The 22,121-nt window shown below is 44.9% G+C and overlaps 1 protein-coding gene across 4 annotated transcripts; it reads left to right on the top strand.

The window, feature by feature from the left end:
* Window positions 1-380: 380 nt before the first annotated feature.
* rab3gap2 (RAB3 GTPase activating protein subunit 2 (non-catalytic)) lies at window positions 381-22,087 on the top strand. 4 transcript variants are annotated; one of them, XM_056295696.1, is made up of 35 exons: window positions 381-786; window positions 3,179-3,270; window positions 3,598-3,715; window positions 3,816-3,897; window positions 5,120-5,167; window positions 5,348-5,423; window positions 5,780-5,881; window positions 6,009-6,108; window positions 7,841-7,939; window positions 8,517-8,665; window positions 8,997-9,076; window positions 9,512-9,601; window positions 9,908-10,047; window positions 10,425-10,620; window positions 11,247-11,390; window positions 11,483-11,565; window positions 11,680-11,744; window positions 11,888-11,978; window positions 13,230-13,354; window positions 13,966-14,179; window positions 14,528-14,625; window positions 15,055-15,163; window positions 15,310-15,470; window positions 15,641-15,815; window positions 16,275-16,466; window positions 17,155-17,261; window positions 18,032-18,098; window positions 18,514-18,584; window positions 18,707-18,742; window positions 18,960-19,088; window positions 19,592-19,807; window positions 19,898-19,987; window positions 20,147-20,371; window positions 20,664-20,828; window positions 21,007-22,087. In XM_056295696.1, the coding sequence occupies exons 1-35, from the start codon at window positions 675-677 to the stop codon at window positions 21,157-21,159; spliced, it is 4,200 nt and encodes a 1,399-aa protein (XP_056151671.1). In that variant the 5' UTR covers window positions 381-674; the 3' UTR covers window positions 21,160-22,087. The 4 variants fall into 4 exon arrangements, with proteins under 4 accessions (XP_056151671.1, XP_056151673.1, XP_056151672.1 ...); XM_056295698.1 differs by having other exon boundaries at window positions 18,960-19,034; XM_056295697.1 differs by having other exon boundaries at window positions 3,182-3,270.
* Window positions 22,088-22,121: the final 34 nt, after the last annotated feature.

The following is a 22,121-nucleotide window of genomic DNA, read 5'->3' on the forward strand; positions in this document are numbered from 1 at the left end:
TACTGAAACTTTTAAAATGTAAAAAAAAAAAAAAAAAGGAGGATATGTTTAGCTGGAAAATACCGTAGCAGAAGAGTGGGGAAAATAAAAGAGCGGGGAAAATCCTCTCGTCTCACGCCCTCTGGTGAATAAACCAAAATAGTGTAGATGCATAAACATTGATAAATTATGTTGTATGTCTCTCCTTACCGATTCCCTCATTTCAGATGGAAAACAGGTGACTTCACTTCATTGTATATGATTTCAACAACCAAACGCCTTTAAAAAAAAAAAACAACGACCTTTATCGGCTTTTATTTTGAAGGATAAGAAATGCTTACCCGGAAGTGCATCGGTCTCATTACGATGTGTCGTCACCAAAACACTACGGAGGACTGGGGTGGGAACTGCAAACATTGACACTAAAGACAAACATCAACTTATTGATATCAATCAAAGCAACAAATTTGGATAGAAAAAGTCTGAATTTGTGACAATTCGGGCGGGTTGTCATAGGACCGATCCAGCTGCCGGACTTTGAAAACCAAGTGTAGCGTTTCTCTGCTGGACTGCTGGTGACAGGGCAGATAAGCTAGCGGGCTAACGGGCTAACGGGCTACCTAACGGACGAGGCGGTGTGAGCTAACCTCGCTCCCTGTCCACTCGCCCCAGGACACGGGGCCGGGACAAGAGAGATGTCCTGCTGTTTGCTGGAGTTCTGCCGGGTCCAAGAGCTCAAAACAGTCAAGGGGTTCTTGTACCAGGAGCAGAAAGACGACCCGCCGGAGGAGGAGAATAATCAAACAGGTAGCGGGGCTAGCTTTTAGATGGGCAGATGGTGATTCGAGCACAAGTTGACTGTGTATTCACGTGTTCTATCGAGTTTGCAAGAAGTGATCCTTACAAGGTCTCTAGTGGTATTTTGCAATTAATATGAATCATCTAAATTCTGCTGTTGGTGTCGGCTAATACTGTTGACAGCGTGTCAAGTGCAGGAAGAGGGAAGGCACAATAGTAAGACACCGTTATGTGCCACTGTAAATGTACTTTGTACTTTGACTTTCAAATTCGCTGCCACCTGATGATCTGGTGCACATTTACACTAATGCATTTGATATGACATCACTACCATGTACCAAATTTACCGCCACTACTTGTTAAACTATGATATGAGTTCTATGTACAAAATGTACTATAACGTACTACTAGTAGGAGTAGACGCTGTATGACGCCAGTTAGTAACACTCCAATCAATCTGAAAATTGCTGGCTCTCTTGTAAGTTGCCTTGGATAAAAGCGTCTGCCAAATGAGTAAATTTAGGCTAATCCCACCAAATATTGTGCTCTCACTATCTACTACTTTCGGCTGCTCCCATTAGGGATTCGCTACAGCGGATCACCCTTTTCCATCGCTTCCTGTCTTCTGCATCTTCCTCTGTAATGCCAGCATGTGCTCCCTCACCACATCCATAAACCTCCTCTTTGGTCTTCCTCTTTTCCTCTTGCCTGGCAACTCCATCTTCAGCGTCCTCCTCCCAATATACCCAGCATCTCTTCTCCACACATGTCCAAACTATCTCAATCTCGCCTCTTGCTTTGCCTCCAAACCGTCCAAACTGAGCTGTCCCTCTAATGTACTCATTCCTAATCCTGTCCATCTCCTGTCTTTTTGTCAGTGCCACTGTCTCCAAGCCATACAACATAGAAGGTCTCACCACCATCTTGTAAACCTTCCCTTTCACTCTTGCTGGTACCCTTTATTCTTAAATCACTCCTGACACTCTTCTCCACCTACGCCACCCTGCCTGCGCTCTCTTCATCTCCTCTCTTCTGCACTCCCTGTTACTTTGAACAGTTGACCCCAAGTATCTCACTATCGAACCCACATAAAAGTTCTTGTATGGGGGACCCCTTAGCAAGTTTACAGTTGCCAGCAACCCAGTTGCATTACTGCAATATTGGTTGAAGAAAGTTCTGTTGTGTCAGAAACATCACATGAATTTGCAGCAGTTTGTGACAGTGGGGTTTGGTTATTAACGTTGATAAAACAGGAAGATCAGATAAGATTATGCAGGCACTCATTACAGGGGCATCTGGATGTCCACAAAATTGTTTCCTTGTGTCTTGCTGTGGAATGTAATGCAAGCAAGCAAAGATATCAACCGACCTCGCAATTTTAAATCCTCTACATTGATCTAAGGTTGGTATTGTCCGTATATGATTATGCTTGTCATACTGCATGAATAATAGCCAGGTGGTTAAAGGATTATATTCACATGGGCAAGGCATTGTGTAGGTGTGTGATGGAGCTTCAGTGGTGCTCTGCAATACCAGCAGGGGACAGAAAGAGGAGGGCGATGGATGGAGGGGGGAAAAAGGAGGGGAGGCAGAGGGAGGGGCGGGGGAGAGAGCTGCCTTTTGTGCAATGAGTCATCCCATACCTGAACAGATTACCGCAAGATGCTTAGTAAAAGGGAATGGACACACAGAATGAAGGACAACACTCTTTGCATTTGAGTGACATGCTTTCACGTCATAGGTCCTTTGATATTTTTCATATAGACATACGTATATGTTAGCACCTCAGCCTTTCAGTGCATTGTCAGTGGCTCAAACACACTACCTGGTAATGGTGCATTGTAGAGGACTGTGGCAACAGGACCTCTCTTTGGATGTTGCTGTAAGATTTGTCACTTTGTCCTCCCACTCATGGGTATTTTTAGGCTCTCTCTTCTCAACACAACCTTCAGCAGCCCTTCACCCCACCCCCACCCCCTCCCTCTCCCTCTCAATTTCTCAGTCCTTTATTAGGTTTATGTTTGTTCTGTTTTAGTAGTAATTGGCTTCAACAATTTATACTTTCAACATTTCGTAGCTGGTCACATTCTTTCATATCTATGTATGAGCTTTACAAACCCATTACTTAGTAACAGGTTATAGCATGTCAAATAAGACAGTTTTTCTTCTCATCTGGAAACTAGGGAGACAAACAGAAGGAGACTCTTGTCATGGGTTGAGCAACAAGAAACATATTAGAAACCACTTTTCAGATCCCTGACCCCGGTGACAAAAGCAATGAGCTAAACCATTGTTAAACTCATAGTTGGGGGAGCCAGGAATGCAAAAAGGAAAAATTGCCAGTGGGGAAATCGCACCTTTGCAAAAGAGATGCCGTCAACTTGACTCAGTCTTTCCCCAGCAGAGAATGAGCTTACCTGGGACACTTCTGACTGGGAATCGGCATGGGATAACCATGACGTCAAAGAGGATGATACCACCACTGCCACTGTGGTTTGTGACTACTTTATATTCATTCTTTATATCCACAATTCCTTCTACATTTGTTCATTACACATCCCTCCATGTATTATTTACCCAAGAAAACGCGTGATGATAAAATCAATGAAAATAACTTTACATGTTAGGGGAAGGAAATCCACTGACAACACACAGTCATGCCACGTGTGGATTTCATTTTCACCAGGCATATCCAGTATTTTTTACCTTATCTCACCTTATTTGCTTTTTAACTCAAGGTGTTGTACAGTTGTTTCTCTCACAAATTCTAACTGGGGGGGGAAATAAAACCTCTTAACAGTCTTCTTGTCTTCTTTAAAGGTGGAGGAGGAGAGCACTGAGCAGAGCGCCCCTTGGCTGCAGGACTGTGTGGTGTCCCTGTCACCCTGCTCTGATCTGCTTGTGGTGGCCCGAGAACACAGAGCTGTCTTTCTCTCAGGTCTGACAACACACACACACACACACACACACACACACACACACACACGCGCACACAAAACATAAATGGGTTATATAGTGCAATTTATTCCATCTTTCAGCCAAGTGGCGTACAGATGACAGTGGCAGGGAGGAGATGACTCTGGCTGTGTCGTGGACTGGAACCCTCAACACTGAGGAAGGGTAAATGAGAGACTGCACAGGGGATAAAGAGGGGAAGAAAGGGCAAAATGTTGAAACTATTTTGAAATCAGAGTTTCAACACAGGTTGGAAATATACTTGTGGTAGTTTGCGGGTGTCTGTTGGTAATATTAAACAGTGCTTTATTGTATGTAACTTTATTAGTCTAACCTAGACCCTTTTGCTACCACAAAAGGTACCGGAACATTTGGCCCCTTTTTGGCATTAGAAAATGTGAATTTGCTAATGTTTCAAATGCCACCGGTACAGTTGCACTGATTTCTTGTTGATTTTTGATATGTGTTTGAGTTGTGGGACTTGTCGTACCAATAGGACCTTAGGGGTGGGATGAGCAGCACTGTTTATCGCTGATTGGTTATGCACATTGCATCGCTCAAGTGACTAAAAGTAATCGCCATGTTTATAGCCATATACAATTCAATTGTGTGGTTAGTTGTGTTCTTTGAACACCTTCAACTTTGATTTGAAGCCGGTGGAAACAAAAACAGGAAAACTGTACCAGTTACTGTTGGATCCTGTTTGGGCCAATTCTTTTTTCCTTATGCAATGGAAAAGGGCCAGTTAACTTAATTCTTCTGTCTTTCTAATTGCAATTGCCCAAAGAGAAAATGGACATCACTGCTAATGTACAGCACAGTTGCCGTGGCGATTTGAATTCAAAATGACTAACAAAATCCACGTAATGACACAATAAGAAACAAGTGCTAGCAAAATTTGTGCCTGCTGCTCTCTCTTTCAGAGTATTTGCAGTAGTGTACATAGTAGTAGTAGTGTATATCCCTTTTTTGCACGAGGAAGCCGAGCGAATTGGGATGGGAAAGGTAGAGAAAGGGGTGTTGTCCTTTCGTTAATTGATCACAAATGGTATTTGTTTCTAGGATGGATAAGAAAAATTGAAGAGTTCTAAAATGGGACGGGAAATATAGCTAGTTGGGCCACCCAGCTAAAGCCTATGTGTGGAAAATATGGAAAATAGCTGAAAAGTACATGTTCCACAAAAGGGCAGATGACAGAGGAGAGAGATAATGTAATAAAGTAGGAGAAAACGAGAGATAAATCAATAGGAATGTAAAGAAATGCTGAGGATGGTAGACTGCCATGGCGACTAGAAGAGGCGTCCTTGAGACAGGCAATGTACAATGTGATGCGAATTCAGTTACATCAGCATCACTTTCTACAATGTGTGTGTGTTTTTTTTTCTAGAGAGTGTGTGAGCAGTGTCATCTGCATACCATTGGCTAGCCAGAAAAGGTAAAGCATCTTTCGTCCACATGTCGGCACGTGCAGGCAACACTGCCATGCGTTTCCCTGTGATATCAGTAGCTTTTGACAGCAAGAGATCATTTGCTGATGTATTTGTTTGTGTGTTTACTTGTGTGTTTTGTGTGTGTGTGCGTGTGTGTGTGCGTGCGTGTGTGCATGTGTGTGCAGGAGCTCAACAGGGAGGCCTGACTGGACGTGTATTGTAGTGGGCTTCTCATCTGGCTGCGTGCGCTTCTACACAGAGGTATAGTCTTATCATAGCCATAGTAGCTCTTTATTGTAAAAGACTCACTGTTGCATTTTTTCTGATTGTTTTATTAGTGAAATGAACCAGTGTTTATTTAAGTCCACACAGTATTTGTTTAAGTCCATGCAGTGTTAGGTTTCCTAATGCTTACTTAACACTGGAGTAAACTAGATCTGTATTTAGAGTTTGCTGACAAGTTGTGAAAGCTTTTCTTCTTTCAGTAAAACTTCTCCAGAATCCATTCAGAATGTCACAAACTTCAAATAGTCAACAGAACAAAAATGTTTACAAAATGCACTAGTGCTGCAGGTACTCAGTAATACAGTTGTACAAAATGTATTGTGTCTTGTCAGAATGGTGTTCTGCTTTTGGCCCAGCTGTTGAACGAAGACCCTGTACTGAGACTTAAGTGTCGCACGTATGAGATTCCCCGTCACCCTGGAGTCACTGAGCAGGTAACATATATATACACACACACGCACACACACACCTACCTTCTCCCATTTGTGTATGTCTGTTCCTGTGAGTACTGTGTCTGAACTTGCTTGTAAAGCTGTATGAATATGATGCTCTCCTCTGTAGCATGAAGAGCTGAGTATTCTTTACCCGACTGCTCTGGTAACCATTGATGGCTTCAGCCTCTTTCAGTCTCTGCGTGCTTGCAGGAACCAAGTGGCAAGAGGTATGGTGACCCATTTGTTTGAGTGAGGATGTGTGTATGTGAGTGTGCGTGTGTTTTCGTGTCTATGTAGAGAGACTATGCAGGACAAGGCTGAAAAAACTAAATGTATAGTATTTAAGGGTTATGGTTATTGCCATCGTATTAATGGAAACACAAACACACTTCCGTGCAGATGTGCATACAAATACACTGATTATTGGATTGCATTTATATAGCGCTTAACAATTAACGGCTCACATTTTACCCATATACACGCATACACCGATGGCGGTGTCAGCCGTGCAAGGTAATACTAGGTCACCAGGAGAAGCTAGGGGTTAGGTGTCTTGCTCCGGGACATATCAACATTTTTGCTAGGAGGAGCCGAGAATCGAACCAGTAACCCTCCAGTTACCAGACGACCTGTTTTACCTGTTGAGCTACTGCTGCCCTTTCAAATGAGCACATTTTCCTTATACATACCAACACATGTCTCTAGCGGGGGGCTTGACAACTTACAGCCAGATGTGGCGTACTGTCTTGCAGTGCTTACATTTGCATTTGTGTCTGCCTGCAGTTTGTGGCCCAAGACAATCTTTTCACAATGAAAAGTGCATGCCAGAATTTGTAAAATGGCTACCTTTCAGTAATGACCAGTTAGTTATGTCGACCAGTTAAGACTTGCATGTCCAAAATGTGACATTGTCCTTTTAGTTTAATTTTAAGCACCCTCCTTTTCTTCCTCTTTACCCACGACTGCCTGCCAACTCACCCTTCAAACACAATAGTTAAGTTTGCGGATGACACCACAGTTGTAGGCCGTATCACCAACAGTGATGAGACGGCTTACAGGGATGAGATTCAGTGCCTCACATTATGGTGCACTCCAACAATCTTGTCCTCAACATGCAGAAGACGAAGACACTGATTGTGGACTTCAGGAGATCTAGAAGCTGCAGCCACTCCTCCATACACATCAATGGGGTGGAAGTGGAGTGTGTCTCCAGCTTTAAATACCTTGGAGTCCACATCAGCGAGGACCTCTTCTGGACATCAAACACCCAGGCCCATGTGAAAAAGGCCCAACAACACCTGTATTTCCAGAGGAGGCTGAGAAGCGCCCGTCTATCCCCCAAGATTCTCACCAATTTCTACCACTGCACCATAGAGATCATCCTGACCAGCTGCATCTCGGTGTGGTACGGCAACTGCACCTCAGTAGACCAGAAAGCTCTGCAGGGGTCGTCAAGGCGGCCCAGCATATCACCGGTACCCAGCTCCCAGACATTTATCACAAATGCTGCCTTCAAAGGGTTCTCAGCATCAGCAGAGATTCCACCCACCCCAACCATGAACTGTTCTTCCTCCCTGCGCTCTGGGAGGCGCTACAGGAGCCTCAAAGCCTGCACTAACAGGCTCAAAAACAGCTTCTTTCCCCAGGCTGTTACCCACCTGAACCTGGCTATCCACTGAATGTCTGTAAAATATGTTTATACTCGTGCTCGTTTTTGTTTTTTACTTTATCTGTAGTTTCTAGTCTTCATTTGTCTATATCTTATACTATGTTTGTCTATGTCTGTCTTGCACTGTTTGGCGAAGCTGCAGCCCTCATTTCATTTTTACACATGTGCCTGCACATTGTTTTTGATTACAATAAATTGAATTGAATTAAATTAATTTATATTAACCTAATCAACGCTTAATTGCTTTTATCATTCTTGCCCCCCACCCCACCCTGTCTCTGCCCCTCCAGCGGCTGCTGCAGGTAGTGAGGTGATCCAGCCACCTCCCCTGGCCTATAAGAAGTGGGGCCTGCAGGACATGGACACCATTGTGGACCACAGCAGCGTGGGTAAGACCCAAAGGGATAGAGGAGGGAGTGGGGAGGCAGGAGGAATCGATGGGTGGGTGGGTGGGTGGGTGGATGTGATCGATAGCAGGAAATGGATGCAATCATACACCTCACCAGCAGAGTCTGAGAGGCAGAGGGATTTCAAGGACTGTGGCCAGTTAGCACGATTCCTACTACATTGCAGGTCATGTAGCTGCATAAAGGAGTGATGGGGGGGATGAATAGATACATGGTTGGAGAGAGGGAGGGAAGGAGGCTGTGGGAAGGACATGGGCAGCACTGAGAACCAGAGAGGAGGATAAAAGATAAAGTGATCGATGTTACTGTGTGGAGGACTAAAGGGGGGGATAGTGGAATCAGATGGGAGAGAACAATGAAGCTCTCACCATTGGAGGAAGATTAAATAGTGGTACTAAGTTGTTTCTTTCTCTCTTTTAACTCCTGATTTTGCCCCATCACTTTCTCCCTTTATCCACCCACACATTCTTTCTTTTCCTCATCCTCGTCATTTCCTTATCTGTCCTTCTCCCCCTGTACTGTCTGCCCTCCTATGACCCTCCCACATCTCTCTCCCAAGGCATTATGACGCTGTGTGTGTTCGACCAGATGAAGAACGCCTCTATCCTGGGGGGATTCCATGCCTCAGTCAAGGGCAGCCCCCCCGCCATGAGCCAGTACATCACAGTGGGTGGGGGGCCCTACACAGGCTTCTACTATGCCATAGAGGTAGATTTTTTGGGGGGGGGGTGTACTTGTGTTAGTATGTGTGAGAAAGAGAGAAGGAAGAGAGAGAGAGATTTGGAAGCGCTTCATTGACACAAATATATGCAACTTAAGCGCCAAGCGTTATCAATGATACACAGTGTCTGTACACGGTAGATACGGACACGGAGTACAAGGACAACAGGAAGAGAAACGCTGTGAAATGGGATGGATGAACACATACATGTATTAAAAATATGAGTGTGTGTGTGCATTTGTTTGTGTGACTAAATTCTGTTGTTCTAATGTGTAATTTAGTGTAATAATGTATCTCTCCCTCCATATCTCTCTTCAGGGGAGCTCCCAGCCACTGCTCTCCCACGTAGCTCTGGCTGTAGCCAGCAAACTCACCTCAGCCCTCTTCAGTGCCGCCAGGTCTGTGTGCGTGCTTGTGTGTGCGTGTTTCTGTGTTTTGAAGTGAACAAGCACAGGCGTTTCATTTTCCCCACCCAGACGGTGCTTAGTTCTGTCTGTCATGTATAGTTGACCCTGGGGAGGCCTGATTGCTGTTTGTATTGACAGTTCACTACCATTGCAACAGCAGCAGCCCAACAAAGAAGCTCAATCAATACTCTGAATTATAGCCTGCTCCCCAACCTCACTGCCATCTTAATCCATATAAAGCCAGAGTTACTGTTTTCTTTCTCCCCTGACACTCGCTTTGTTCTTGTGTTCCGTCTCTTCCATTCACTTACTCTCCTTTATTAATTTTCTCAAAACACAATTTTCTGTTATGTTGACTAATATGCCTCTCTTTCTGTCTCTCTCTCTGTCTCTCTGTCGCTCTCTCTCTCTCTCTCACTCTCTCAGTGGCTGGTTAGGGTGGAAAAACAAGAATGAAGAGGAGCCAGCTCAGAAACAGAAGCCCAAAGTGGAGCCAGCCACGCCCTTAGCTGTCAGGTAACCAATAACAAATCTAAACCAGACTGGACCGCCCATCCTTTGTGTTCCATCTTGTAACCATGAAAAAACCTGGAAGCACTTGGCATTTTCACTTGGTACCCATATTTATGTTTCAACAGAAATCCATGATAGACAACCATTCCAACCTGTTCCAACTTCAGGTCTATGAAAAAGACTTGAGTGTAGTCATATGAAGTTTCTTAGGGCTATGTTGTTATCAAAGAATGTCATTGTTCCTTATTAATTATTGTCAGTGTCTTCTTTAACCCTACCCTCCTAACCGGTCCCAATCACTTCTTCCAGGTTTGGGCTCCCAGATTCTCGGCGCCATGGCGAGTCCATCTGCCTGTCCCCCTGCAACACCCTGGCTGGAGTGACAGACGACTTTGGCCGAGTCACCCTGCTGGACTTGGCCAGAGGCATCGCCATCCGCATGTGGAAGGGTGAGGAGAAAGCGGGAGAGACTAAGAGGGAGAGGCTAAAGAAAAGCATGGGACAGAGGACAGGACATCTCTGTAGAGTTGGACAAGTTTAAACAAATTGATGACTGTCTATAATGTGTTATTATTCTTGGCAAAAATTATATCCAGAAATAAACCTTATACCAGGAGCAAAATAACCAGATAGCAGTGCAGCACTGTCGCTTTGCAGTTTTAACAGCACCAATTTATTTAATCTCTTGTGGTTGAGGTGTTTAAACCTGGTCTGCTCATTTGAAAGGAGAAAAGCTTTCTGTATTAAAAAGGGTTCGACCATTGGGTTAACTGTAAAGAGAGCTGTAGTTTCTTTTCAAGAATTATTTGTCTCTCCCTGCCCTTAGGTTACCGTGATGCCCAACTGGGTTGGGTGCAGGTGTCAGAGAGACGGGGTGAGCGGGATTCCTCTCCATCCACTCCCCTCCCTAGACGCCATGCACAGTTCCTGGTCATCTACGCCCCTCGCAGGGGAATCCTGGAGGTGTGGGGTACGCAGCAGGGGCCCCGGGTAGGAGCCTTCACCGTGGGCAAACACTGCAGGTAGACATGCACGCACTCACACATATTAATCACTTGGTTCATTGACCTGAAAGCAGAGAAACAATTGTCAATTGTGCAGTGTTGCTGAAGTAGCCAGCAACAGCATGGGTGGGCACAATGGTGAGCTTCAGTCCTACTTAACTGACCTTTTTTGCCTGTCACACCCTGCGGAAAAAGAGGTCTATTGTCAACACTCCTGACCAACCTCTTTTTGAGGAATGTGAGCCTCTTCCCTCAGGACAGAGGATCTGGTTCTGATGGGTTTCGTGCAATAAATTTGCATATTGTAAAAACTCTGCACAAAGCTCCTTTTAGACCTCAAAACTTTGTGTCTACTCCATTTTCAGACTTTTATGTTTTTATTTCAGTGGTTATACTGTTTTTGATTGTGTTGTGATTTGGTCTGGTTCTGTATGTTGTGTCATGATGCAAGCCAAATTACCCATGTGGGACAGTTAAGAACTGAACTAAAATAAACTGAACACATGCCAAATGACAAAGGAATAAATCACTTGATATTATTTATAACCTGTTGTTGCCTGACGTGTGTGTGTGTGTGTGTGTGTGTGTGTGTGTGTGCGCGTGCGTGCGTGCGTGCGTGCGTGCGTGTGTGTACGTACTTCCAGGTTGCTTTATGCTGGTTACCGTTTAATGGGGGTGAACAGTGTGACCAGCCAGGGTTGGCAACTCCACACTCAGCAGGTGTGTCTGCTGGACCCCACCACCGGAGCACTCAGAACAGTCACTGTGCCGTTCCACCTGGCCCTCAGGTCAGTACACACACACACTCAAATCCCAGAGGCGTGTTATGTCATAGCTTGTTTGTGACCTGGCGTCTCTCTGTGTCTCTTCCTCGTTCCAGTGACAAGAAGAGCGAGAGAGCCAAGGACATGCACCTGTTGAAGAGGCTGACCACCATACTTCGGAGCAGGGAGGTAGAACCAGGTAAGAGGCCGATAGATAGGACAGCCAGACGGACAGATCTGTACAGGTGACCTGGGAGGACTTTAACTCTTATGATCTTATTCTTCTGCCTGTCCAATTCTCTTCTCCTCTTAGATATCTTGGAGAATGAAGCCAAGAGTGTGTTGCTGGACATCAAGCACCCTGCCATTAAGAAGCAGGCAAGGACACCCCCCACCCCCACCCCCACCCCCCGACAGCACAGACGCAGAAACAAAATCAATTGCTATAAAACCCAAGAGTCATTTGCAATTTCCTAAAACTGCATGTTTTGTCATGGGTTGTTTTTGTGTTTTCCTTGTAGGCATTGGAGTCCCTGCTGTCCAATAAGAATGCTCCCGTCTCATGTTTGACCAACATCACACGTGCATTACACGACAGTCTCAAAGAACAAGGTACAGTATGATTTTGCTTGGATGTGCACATGGGATTACTCAAGATTCGGGATCCTTTATTGCGCCAGGTAAACTACAGCAGGGTTCAACAGGAATATGTTGTAAGAGGGTGTTGGTGCGCAGTTTGGGGTGAAAAGGTTTGATGATGGGGGGATGAGTTTATCACTGAGCTCTTGGCTGGATGCGGGACTGTTTACACCGCCATAATACATGAAAACTGTAGTGATGTAGGAATATTTGTTATCTCTGTGGTCTGCTGTTGTGGCTTTAAAATTTGCGCTCCTCTATTGGTGTGTAGTATGTTATTGGAAATTTTAAGAATTTAAATTTCCAATCCTGAATGTTTACGTGCAAACAAATATCCTTTTTGAGACTTGCTAAGGCTGGCATATTTAAAATGACAGCTAATTCACAGATGTCCAACTCATTAATGTTTTTGTAGCTGCTCAGTTTAATGCCAACTGTCTGGTCTGGTAGCAGTTTCCCGCAAAAAATAATTTGACTCATAGTTTTTACATCTTCAACATTGCTGCCAACTTTGGAATAACATGGCAGGTAGCAGCGAGTTCAAAACAAAGGGAAGTCGTGACTAATAATCCAATAATGCAGTCAAGGCTTGTAGGAGACCTACCAACAGATACCAAAACATCAACAGCTAAAACTCAGGTTCAGCTATGATATTTACGTGATGTTGTCGTGTTGTCTACCAACACGGGGATGGTCAATTCAAATCCCTGTGTTGCCTCCGGCTTGGTCGGGCGTCCCTACAGACACAATTGGCCGTGTCTGCGGGTGGGAAGCCGGATGTGGGAATGTATCCTGGTCGCTGCACTAGCGCTTCCTCTGGTCGGTCAGGGCGCCTGTTCAGGGGGGAGGGGGAACTGGAGGGAATAGCGTGATCCTCCCACGTGCTACATCCCCCTGCCGAAACTCCTCACTGTCAGGTGAAAAGAAGTGGCTGGCGACCCCACGTGTATCGGAGGAGACGTGTGGTAGTCTGCAGCCCTCCCCGGATCGGCAGAGGGGTCGGAGCAGTGACCGGGATGGCTCGGAAGAGTGGGGTAATTGGCCGGATACAATTGGGGAGAAAAAGAGGGGGGGGAAAGCCCAAAAAAAAAAGACGCAGAGTAACTTCTGTGAGCTTGTCATAGACTTTGTTTATGGCTCTATGTGTGTAAAAGCATTTGTGTGTCTGTATGTTTCTGTGTGGGCGTGCTTGTTCGCACGTGTGTGTGTTTACTCCTCTTATAGACCCTGAGGCGGTGGACCAAGCACTGCTCCAGCTGTGCTCCTCCCAGCTTAAACTGCTGCAGCTCTACACCGACATCCAGCAGCTGCACTCAGCTGCCGCGGACACTGAGGCATGCTCTGAAGCAGTGCGTTTCACACACATGCACATGTGCGCACAAACACTTGTACACATAAACTGCATCGCCACATAGTCGTATCCTGTGATAAATATTTGAATTAAAGAGACAGGAGTGTTTGCACCCTTAACAGTGACCCCACAGGGAATACACACACATACAAACCATACCGTTTTGAGCGTTGTACATTTTTACATTGCATTAATTTGATTTCTGTAGATTCAAGATATTTCTCTAATTACACAAATGGCAGAAATACTTGAAGCATCTCAGATGGCAATTGTTATATTCGAAATTTTAGATCATCTTTTACTCTAGTTGCTCTCTATTAGAGGCACTAAACTCTGGAGCTCATGACCCACCATTACCTGAAGATGGCATACCTTCATTAATGATGTTCAGTCTTGGTTAAAGAGTAAACAAATGTGCTATCATGATGATATATAATCTATACTGTACTCATATTACTTACTTATATTACCTTTAAAGTATTTTACTTATATTACTTATTACTTTATATTACTTATTACTTATATTTCCCCATAGTCCCATATCATTCGTTCTGTCTCCTCTTCTTCCCTTCTCTCTCTCTCTTCGCTTCCTCCCTCTCTTTGCCCTAGTTGGAGTCCCTGGTGGGCATAGAGGAAGAGTTGTCGCAAGTGGGCCCAACCCTGCAGCGTTACGCCCAGCTCACAGTGAGGCCCTGTGTCTCCTTTGCCCAGGACTCCCCCAACTCCCCCTTACCCGCCCATGCTTTCCTCTCCCAGCTGGAGTGCACCGAGGACGGGGAGGTCAGGGTCATCCGCAGGACAGATGCAGAGTGGAACCAGCTAGGTAACAAACACGCTCAAAGACATGGCTGCAAGGAAAATGCACCGACATACACACAATAATTTCGATATATACCTTATTAGTATACATTACTCATATGCATTATACTCCCCTTGACACTGACACAACATTAAGTTACAAAAGGGTTAAAGAAAATTAATATGCAAATGTGCATTTTATGTTTTCATTCTCAACCTTTAATCGAATAAGTGGACATTCTGTATACGGACATAAATGGTAGCTGAGAGACAGATTTAAAATACCATGTAGATAGTTACTGTTGTGGACTTTGTACTCATATTGCAGAGTGTGTCGGTGACTGAAGTTGTTTTCTTTGGGGTTCCTATGTAGGAAGCTTCCTGTTCTGGGGCTGCCTGTGTGGAGAGAGCCCCCTTCACAGGGTGTGTGACACACTACAGCAGACGGGCATCAGCCCACATCAGCTACTGGTGAGACGGAGGGAGGGAAAGAAGGGTTGATGGAGGAAGAGTCAATGATGTCACATATGGGTGATACTGAGGAGACTGTATGGGGCAGGTGGGGGGGTCAGAAATGAGAGAATTGAGAAATTATTATATAGTTGCCAATTATTTTATGGGTTTTTGTACATGCGTACAGTGATTGCCTGTTGGCTCGGTGCTCTGCCTAGAACACTAGCACGGTTCCTACCCACAAAAAAAGATAAATTTTAGCATTTCTGAATTTTTTCCCCCAAAATTGTTGGCAGGTCAACCACCGTCCTCAATATTTTGTTATTTTTCAGTGACTGTGCTTTCACCCCCCCCTTCTCTCTCTCTCTCTCTCTCTCTCTCTCTCTCTCTCTCTCTCTCTCTCTCTCTCTCTCTCTCTCTCTCTCTCTATGTCTCTTTCTCACTCAGTCTCTTGTGCTGAGTGTGTGGCTGCACAGAGAGAAGGAGGTGCTGAAGAATCCAGCGGGGAGTGTTAGAAAGCTACACACACTGCTCATCGCTCTCAGCAACATGAAAGGTGTGTGTTGCACGAGTGTGTGCATTGTACACGTTTGTGTTTCTTCATGGAGAAAAGAAGGACGCTTGTAATGTGATTGTTTTGATAGATGAACGCAGCAACAAGTCATGTGTAATCCAACGTTGCACTGCTTCTGCTTTTCTCAGGCGCAGTGGATGAGTCTTGGGATCCTCAGTCTATCTCTCCCTGGTGGCAGCAGGTGCGCTGTGCCTGTGTCCAGTCTCACAGTGCTGCAGCCTCACTACTGGCTGCCATGGTAGCTCACCGTGCCGCTAAGGCTAGCATCACAATCCTGGCAGACAGCAAGGTAGGGAACACACACACACCCTGTGCTATAACACACTTTCACATATAATACATAATACTGACCAGTAAGAGACTAACACACACTGTCATTTCTGTGTGTGTGTGTGTGTGTGTGTGTGTGTGTGTGTGTGTGTGTGTGTGTGTGTGTGTGTTTGTGTGTGTGTGAGATAGTTGCATTCAGAGTGGGAGGCAGTGTCCCTGGAGCTGGAGCAGTGGGCGGTGTGTGTGCGCCAGCTGGAAGATCTGCTGGCTCTGCAAACCCTGCTATGGGCTCCTCCACCCAAAGGAACAGCAGGGGGCGCTCCATCACAGTGCTCAGTTAAAACCCTGCTGGAGGGTGGCAGAGGTAGGTTGAAACACTACACCCCAACCAGAGGGAAGGATGTTCATCTTTATTCTCACTCTTTCTTTCTTTTGTTGTCTTTGTTCTGTTGTTCTTTCTTTTGTCCGATTACCTTTTTATTTTCTTGTCTATCTGTCTTTCTTTGCTCCCTTCCTCCTCACCTTCCAGCTACACCTCTACTTTGTTCACTTCTCTTCTTCTCTTCCACCAGTCTTCCCTCCAAATGTTACCCCCATCCTTTGACACTCATTTTACAGATCATGTATCAAGCAAAAGAGAGATTTCGGTGGGTTAATGTAAATGTGGGGGTCTCAAGCAAGCGTCTGGTTTTGCTAGCACTTTAAAAGGTTTGGCGTCAGCCTGGTGTTTGCAGGTATTCAAGGCACATCTTCTTTATCTATTCTTGAGTTGGTTATTTTATTTTATTTATTTTTTATTGTCTTTCTGTCTTTCACTACCTAGGTGGAATAGCTGACAGTGTATCGAAGTGGGTGTTCAGGCAGGACTTGGCCCCAGAACGTCTGAAGGAGATTCTCCAGACAAAAAAAGAGAAAGGGGGAGAGGATGGTTCAAAGCAACAAGAAGAGGGAGGGGGAGAGGAGGAGGAGGAGAAAGAAAGAAACCAGGAGGACACAGACCCCAACAGGACAGCAGGTCAGTGCTAAGGAAAATTTGGCCACTTGGCAGACACGGTGGTAACAGATCAAACTTGCAAATCTACTTCTTTCTTTCTTTTTTTTTTGTTTGGGACATGGTGTATCACAGGTCACTGTACCCATTACTTTGGTTCTGAATTGATCCTGCCTACGAGGGTGAAATTATCTAATGTCTGTTTAGTATTTCGGATGTCCCTGAAAATACCTGTCCTTTTATAGCAGTCTATGGACAATCTGCACTTTGTCCTCATTTGTCTATGGTCGGGCTATGACATAACTACCCCATGTGCTATAGTTTGTTATTTGACTCCCACAGTAACTACATTTTGTAATAATTTTAACTACATTCAACCAGGGAGGTGCTGTGAGATTTCAAGTTTCCTTCTCAAGGAAGTCTTGTTCAAGAAATGGCAGTGTTAATTACAAGTTTCACACAAAAAATAACAATAATGCACAGCAGTTTATCAAACATAGCATTTTACTCTAATACTCTTGTCTTACAGTACTTTCTCTGTGTTACAACACCCAATTCTTTAAATTCACACATCAGAGGTATAATAGAAAGTTTAACTTGCACAAACAGGTGTTGCTTGAGGACTCGCAGCACTAGTAACCTGTTTTGTTCACCTTGTGTACATTTTGAAATAAAATCCAAGCCAAACACTATATATATTTTTTGGCTGCAGAGTTGTTGGCGGCAGTGTGCCAGCGGTTCCCAGACTCCCTTTCTGCCGACCTGCTCTTCGCCCACTGCTGCTGGGAGTATGTGGTGCAGTGGAACAAGGACCCTGAGGTACACACCCATGCTGCTCTAGGCACATATACAAGCTGTGTAGTCACACACACACACACAGGTTTGTTTTGTTTTTTTTGTATGAAACTTTATGTATATGGGGAGGAGTTACAATCTGAGCGGCACGATGGCGCAGTGGTTAGCGCGGTCGCCTCACAGCAAGAAGGTCCTGGGTTCGAGCCCCGGGGTAGTCCAACCTTGGTGGGTCATCCCGGGTCGTCTTCTGTGTGGAGTTTGCATGTTCTCCCTGTGTCTGCGTAGGTTTCCTCCGGGTGCTCCGGTTTCCTCCCACAGTCCAAAGACATGTAGGTCAGGTGACTTAGCCATACTAAATTGTCTCTAGGTATGAATGGGTGTGTGAGTGTTTGTGTGTGTGCGTGCGTGCGTGCGGGCGTGTGCGTGTGTGTGCGGGCGGGCGGGCCCTGTGGTGGCCTGTCCAGGGCGTCTCCCCGCCGGCCGCCCAATGACTGCTGGAATAGGTTCCAGCATCCCCGCGATCCAGAGAGCAGGATAAGCAATTCAGATAATTGATGGAGTTACAGTCTGTTTTATTGAAAATTAAGGGGGAAAAATCGAAAGCTAATTAGATCACCTTGAAAGTAGGATGGGTGAAAAAAAAAAGGATGAACGACAATTACAGACGAACAGCAAATATATAAGAATCTAAATAAAAGACTGAAAAGATTTTTGCAAGGCATCCCAAAGCTAACAGGCACAATGGCAAAGACCCAGTAACCTCTTGATCTTAAACCTAAACTTGCTCTTCCTAGGAGGGTCGGTATATGTGTTTGGCTGTAAAACATTTGAAACTGGTCTCCAGTCCACACATCCAACTTGGTAAGTGGGTCACTTTACTTTCCTTAACATGCCCTTTAATAGTTTTACCCTAAAAGGATTATGACAAATACTACGGCTTACATTGACACCTGAATAAATACTATGTCGAATCCAGATATCTGCTGGTTGTTTAAACATGTAAAACATAACATACTAACATACATTGTATTGTTCATTTTTAAATTTACTATCTTTGCGTACGTCCGTTCCATCTCTGTATCTCTGGCCTTGGCTCTGTATAAACTATTAAAGTTACGTGTGAGCAATAGAAAATTACAAACAACGAATAAACAGTAAGACGGCAGTCGATTAGGGGAGGCAGTGATAGTATTTACATACGATAGTCTTAGCTTTGTGGTTAACAGGTTGTTACACTAGTTTTTTGTCGGTCATGGGCCACCATCTCTTCTGGCAGGGATTTCTTCAATGATGTGGAGCACATTTATCGTCAAGCGTATCTCAGCGGCGGCCTTCCTCATGGAAAAGGTGAGCTGCCCAGCACATTTCTGTGAGAGATGTCTTGATCGTGATGATTCACGATTGATTTACTCTGTTTAGTGTTTCCTTTTCTAAAATCTTAACTCTGATTCACAATTCATCTTTCGTAGGTGGGGAAGGCACCCAAAGACCGCTTATGTCGACGGGTAAGTAAATTCACCTTTTAACCACAAATTCCAAATGCCTCTTACTCTTTGTCAGATTTTTTTATTCCTAAATCTGATATTAATTTGTTGGAATATATATATGCAATAAATATATAGGAATACATATATATGCCACATGGTGTGTGTGTGTGTGTGTGTGTGTGTGTGTGTGTGTGTGTGTGTGTGTGTGTGTGTGTGTGTGTGTGTGTCCATGCAGGATGTGGGAATGGGAGACAAAGCCACAACATCATTCCTGGCCTCCTCTATTCAGCTATTGCAGATTCTCATGGAGGTGACTGGACAATTGAATAACAATCATTGCTCTTTATCTTTTATCACTTACAACGTAAGTAGTGAGAGCACAAGACAAAGCATGACGGATGATGCATTTCATGAATACGGCAGCAGAGCATGAACACTTAATGAAGCTTGGTGTCCCCCTGCACTGTCAGCTGTTTGCTGTTGTTGTATTCTTTTGCTTTTGACCAAATGTGAGACAAGAACAAGGTCTAACACAATTCTAAATTAGTTTTTAGATTGAAATTCACTGTTGTTGGTCCTATGGTTTTTAAATGACATGGGAAAGGGGGTGAGAAGTATCTACACTCACTAGTCCTGGAATTAAAAAGACTAGTGTGAATATAATAAAATGAAAAAAATTTGGAGATTGAGCTATATCGCATAGTTAGCTGGCTGGCATATGATTTGCGCATGTGCTGCATCCAGCACTTCAATATATGAGTTGGTTTTGGAACAGGCTTTCCATGAACCACTTCCATGAACCACTAAAACTGCAGGTTCTTACCATGTTTCCTCCTCACCAACCCATTCTTTGCCTCACCATTTCAGGCAGATTCGGCAGTAGAGGAGGTGCCTCCTCCAGAGCTGTGCGTGGAGGAGGTGTGGTGCGGGGCTGAGGGCCCGGCCTCCATAGCCGAGCTGGCCCTGGAGCAGAAAGGCGTCCACTACCCCTTGGTCCAGCACCACTGTCTGCTGGCTTCACTGCTGCATGCTGCTATGACCTTCAGTCTGAAGGTCAAACCTCTCAGCTTGTTTGATAGCAAGGTGAGGACTGCTTTGGTATAGACCCACACAGAGACGGAACCATAGAATTTGAGCCACATTTGTTTACTGATGTCTCTGTCCTGAACCAAGGGTAAAAATGCCTTCTTCAGAGATCTGACCACCATCCAGCTAATGCCCAGTGGGGACGTGGACCCTGGCCTAGTCTCACTACGACAGGAGGTAAGAAGAGAGAAACAGAAAGGTAGAATGATATACAGAGGACAACAAAATGCAGAGGAAGAGTTTGATGCTTTTTAGTGTAAAATCTCAGAAATGCATCAATCAACTCAATATATTTCTTCCCCGTCTTCTCCCACACCTCCCCTTCTGCTCTCCCAGTTCCTCCTGCATTTGCTCACAGGCTGGGTACAGGCCATAGACGATGCCCCCGGCTCAGCCCCAGGAGCCAGCTCAACTCCTCTCCCCACCAATGGCCCCCGGGCTGACTGGTGGCCCTCAATGTGCCTGGAACTGGGCTCCCTGCTGCAAGTCAACCCTGACATTCTCCGACGACACCTGGTCTGTGAACTCTACAACCAAGGGTTAGACCTCAGGGCCGAAGAGGTATGCAAGAAATGAGGGGTCAACAGCTAGTAATTTAAATAATTTTATTTAAGTTTCAAATGTGTTCTCTGTCATTGAATATGTTTACATACACTTTTATTACATATACTGGGAGTAATCAATTTAAGTTTATTAACCTTCCTGTAAACGTACTCGCTATGAAAACAGATCATTTACTGTGACAGTCACAGCTATTGAAATTCAAATCACCTGTCAGCAGGATTGTTCAGTGGCATACAGCAAGCGGTTTCCATTCACAAACTGTATTGGTATTCTGCATCTTTGCCTCCAGGTGATGTTGGAGGTTGAAGATAAGGACGTGTTGGGCTCCCAGCTGCTGGTGCTGACAGGCCAGAGGCTAAGCTACTCACTGCTTCACAGCCAGAGCCAGACACAGGCTGCCATGGAGCTGCTAGCACGCCTGCCCCCTACCCTGTGCACCTGGCTGAAGGCTATGGTGAATACTGTATATCTGTATACGTATATCAGGGATCTTAGATTTGCATTCCCATAATAATTATAAAACAATATAAGGCATGCAATATCCCAATATACTCTGTGTGTGTGTGTCTCTCTCTCTCTCTCTCTCTCTCTCTCTCTCTCTCTCTCTCTCTCTCTCTCTCTCCCTCTCCCAGGACCCAAGTGAATTGCGGTGCCCGCTGGTGCCCCTGGCCCAAATCAGCAGGCTGGTCAGCCACCTAATTGAGATCCTTCCGGAGAACCACGGCCAGTACAGCTTGGCCCTCCATCTGCTGGAGGCGGTGGAGGTGCTCATTATGGAGGACTGATGGAGGGATGGAGAGAGCATCCAGAAAGGGCGGAGGGAGGGTGAGTAAGGAAGAGGGTGAAGCTAAATAGATATTGACGTGAGGAGGGACAATGGGGAGAACGAGAGGGTGAGGGAGGAATGGAAACCGACTGGAGAGCTATTTTACCCGCAACAGAAAGGCAAAAACCCCTCTAACTTGGTCCATTGAGAATGTCTTACCTTTAACGAGGCTGATGAGGCCACTTCAGTGTATCGCATCATGGAGTCCAGATGTCTGGTGATACTCAAGAAAGAGGATCACATCCAAGGGGAAGGTATGACCTGTAATGTTGGTCTCATTATCCTTCTCGCCTGTCATTGTCAGAGATGAGAGAAGGCCGGGTTTTACGTCTTATGGGTTAGCTTGCAACATCGAATCATGGAAAGAAGGGGATAGGCAAGAGATATATACAGTATATAAATATGTATAGAGAATGAGAGTGGAAGGATATGATGGGCTTTTAAACAATTTTACTCAATCCGTCATTGTATTTTTGCCTAAATATGTAACATACATTATATGGAATATTAGTGTTTGTAATACTGAGGAGTATTTTGTGAGGATGTGTTTGAGATGGTTATGATAGAACTGAGCATGTCTTTACTCAAATGTCATTTATGTATTTTATTTCACTCTGGGGGGGCTGACTTTCCTAAACACCACTGCGTCCAACCTGTCCATTCATTCTGAATTAAGGCCGACTTTGCTTCTTTTTTTTTTCTGTATTGACTTGTGCCATATCAAAGTTCTGTTTTGCATCTCTCCATCCTCTTCATCGCACTAAAGAAATATGGACCTCGTATTTTTTTTTATTTATACACGCAGACTAGCTGTGCCTGTGGACCTCCTATTCTGTAGCTGCCCTCCACTGCAGTGATTTGACACGGAATAAAGAGGTTTGATGCTACTCAAACGGTTTGATTTTTGTCATGGCTGGGAGG

The sequence above is a fragment of the Lampris incognitus genome, chromosome 16, assembly GCF_029633865.1.
Source record: "Lampris incognitus isolate fLamInc1 chromosome 16, fLamInc1.hap2, whole genome shotgun sequence".
Taxonomy (NCBI): Eukaryota; Metazoa; Chordata; class Actinopteri; order Lampriformes; family Lampridae; genus Lampris; species Lampris incognitus.